General features: G+C 45.8%; 1 protein-coding gene across 1 annotated transcript; it reads left to right on the top strand.

Moving 5' to 3' along the window:
- The first annotated feature begins 1828 nt into the window (after positions 1-1828).
- On the top strand, positions 1829-3174 carry LOC122000462 (transcription factor WRKY19-like). Its single transcript, XM_042554859.1, has 3 exons — positions 1829-2264; positions 2343-2462; positions 2557-3174. Exons 1-3 carry the CDS (start codon positions 1939-1941, stop codon positions 3059-3061), a joined length of 951 nt encoding a protein of 316 aa, XP_042410793.1. The 5' UTR covers positions 1829-1938; the 3' UTR covers positions 3062-3174.
- Positions 3175-3242: the final 68 nt, after the last annotated feature.

Below are 3242 nucleotides of genomic sequence, written 5' to 3'. Positions count from 1 at the left end.
GACTTGCCTTTGAAGTGAGAACTTGGGATTTGGAAATCCGGACGAATTTATTAGGAGAATCGCTTTTCTGTATGTATAAGAGACGGGTCTGCTGAGCTTTGTAAATCTGACCAGAGTTATTACTGACTGACTATATGAAGGAGAACTAACATGTGAGAGAACTCATAAGGTCGACTGCTAATGAGATTAATTAGTCATATGCTGTAAGACTTGTATTGAGTCGGAAGTTAGACCTCCTTACTCCGAACAGATTTATGACCAGCCGGATCTGAGATATGTTAGACCTTCGTTAAACTCGATTGGATATTGACCATTCGGATATATGATTGATGCCTTTATATAGGAATCGGACGCTAGGTTCTCTAAGTTTGATCGACTGATAGACCAGCCGTCCTTATACCAAAGACTTTAGCGTTGGGTGAATAACAAATCCTCATGGAGAGTGATACGCTGGTTGTCATCTCTTTTTAACTTTAACTATCATGTAATCTTGACTTTAATTGTTACGTCATATCTGATCCACCCTTAATATTCCATATCACTAACAAAATAGGAAAAGCTAAGCATTTTGTCCCGCTCCATTGACATGACCTTCTCCCACTCGATATACTTGGCAAAATTAACCACTCAACACGACTAACTCACCTCGACACAATTGGTCAGCCTAAGCTAAATTTCCAACTTGCCTTGCCTAACTCGCTTGACCATTCAAATGGAGCATAAATGACCAATCGAACCAGATAGACCAGCTCATTTTGAATCTTGGCCGACGCTATAATTAAGATGATATGATTGTTATAGACACACATTGAAATTGTCCTTGAAGTGGTCCAAGAACACTAATCTACATGTTTACCGACCATTTCGGCCGTAGAAGCAAGTGCTTTGAATGGGTCAATGCACATTGCACTCCTTTTTAATTCAATTCACAAAGACACATTTGTTTCCTCATGTCATGTTCCAATGATTAAACAGCTTCGCTTTCACTGAGCCAAAGTTTTCCCTTATAATTCAAATCTTGGAACAAAGACTCAAGGGAAGGGAAAGAAGGTTCTCTTTTGCCACCAAATTTCCATCTCATTTACACCATGTGTTATGTGAGACGTTTAAATTCTAAAATCCTAAAACCATCTCCCTGATGGTGCAGTGCCAAAAACATTCAATAAACTTTCAAATATTCACAATTTGAATTTCAATTATTGTGTATTAGCATGATATTTTTCTTCAATAAAATAAAAAAATTATAAAATTAGGATTCATTTGTACTTCCAGATTTATTGGACGGACTAATTAGGAAAAGACTGTCCAATTAGTTAAAAATCCTAAAACAGTAGAGTTAAAAGTTCAACCTGCGATAAGTGATAGGCTCCACAAAAAAAAAAATACCATCATGTTATTGCCCCCCTCACAACTATTTCATACCATTAAGAAGAAATTCAATAGAAATATCCTAAATTTCAACCCCCGATATTATTTCATGTACTTGCCAGTCCTCAAAGCCAACTGATTGACACGTTGGATCATTTTTTCCAACAAAAATCTAACTCGATAAATTCAACCAAAATCTAAGTAGCTTCGCACGTGGACCATCTGCACGTCACACATGCCAGCCACAGATGACGTCACTCGGCATGTAAAGAAATTAAATAGAAGATTCCTGTTTCTAGAAGTCAACCTTTCATTTGGTCAGCAAAATGCTTCCACTCTTTCCACCCCACTCTTTGACCATGGACCAGTCCACGTATGACCAACCCAAGAACCACAAGCTGTTCTCAGTCAAACTTTCTTCCCTTCTTACCGGCGCCCATTAAAATCCTCACTCCAGACACTCTGTCCATCATCATCTCATTCCTCGATCAGTTAGCTCGATAGATGTCGCCGTCAGCACATTTCCGATCCAGTTGAAGTTGCTTTCCCTTTTTCCGTTTAATTTTGGCAATGGAGGCCGCAGCTGGCGGCGGTGGCTGGGATCTCAACTCGCTGGTGGCGGTGCTGACGCAAGGGGAGGCGCAATTGCGGCAGCTGTGCGAGTGCATGGCCGCACGTTCTCCTGCGGAGCAAGAGAAGCAGCTCGTTCTGCGGGCGCAGTCCTGCTTCCAGACGGCCATTTGCATGGCCAAGGCGGCGGACTCCGACCTCTTCCAAGCTGCTGCTGCTGCTGCGGCGGCGGCGGCGGCGGCTTCCCCGCGCTCCAATAGCGGCTGCAGTGCCAACTCGGAGCGGGCGCTGAAGGAGCAGCAGCGCAAGGAGATGTGCAAGAAGAGGTAAAGCAGAGGAACAGCAGAGAGCATGAGGCGGTTAACTGTGGCGTACGTTTAATTAACTCTCTGGTTCTGGAACAGGAAGACGCTGAGGAAGTGGACGAGCCGAGTTCGGGTGCTGGGCTCGTCGAACGGCCATGACGATGGCTTCAACTGGCGAAAATACGGGAAGAAGGACATTCTCGGAGCCAAGTATCCGAGGTAGCGCCGCCGTCTGCCTTCAACCCCTTTCAATCTTCGATTCCACGATTTTTGACACGGATCGTAAATCTAAAGATCAATCATCTTTTGGCAGAGCATATTTCAGATGCACCTTCCGCAACGCTGCCGGATGTCCTGCGATGAAGCAGGTGCAGCGATCGGACGACGACCCCTTTGCCATCGACGTCACCTACCGAGGCGACCACACTTGCCTCCAGAGCAAGAGGCCGCAGCCCGGCGCCGGAGCGCCGCCGGCATTATCGAGTGAGCCGGCCGAGCAGAAGCAGCAGCTCCTCCACAGCTTGCAAACCAGCCTCAAGGTGGAGACGGAGGGCTTCAGCTCCGACGACCAAAATCACAACTGCTTCTCATTCTCCTCCACGCCCGCCAGCGGCGGTGTCTCGCCTCCCTTCGTCTCGCCCACCACCACCCCTGAGTCGAGCAGCTTCTGGCTATCGAGCGACTTCGGAGACCTGTTCTCTGCTGTGACTCCGGCGAACGATTACAGTTCCTACACGGATTTCATTCTCGACTCGGCCGGCTTCGCTGCGGCTTCCCTGTTCGATGCTTCTGCCTTCTTCCATGATTCCGAGATCTGATTTCCCACAGCATTCTTTAAGCTGTGGCAGAACACATTGGCGGACGGAATGATCTGAAAAAAGTTCTTGTAGTTGACGATCGAGGTTAATAAACATGGTCAAAGTTGATTGAAGATCTAAAAATATAAACTCGATTCCAAATATAAACTCAAAGGATCTTAATTGATTGATCATGATTCCC

This window comes from Zingiber officinale, chromosome 7A (assembly GCF_018446385.1).
Source record: "Zingiber officinale cultivar Zhangliang chromosome 7A, Zo_v1.1, whole genome shotgun sequence".
NCBI classification, from domain to species: domain Eukaryota; kingdom Viridiplantae; phylum Streptophyta; class Magnoliopsida; order Zingiberales; family Zingiberaceae; genus Zingiber; species Zingiber officinale.
Note: the sequence above shows the minus strand (reverse complement) of the source record. Positions and strands in the feature narration are given on the sequence as shown.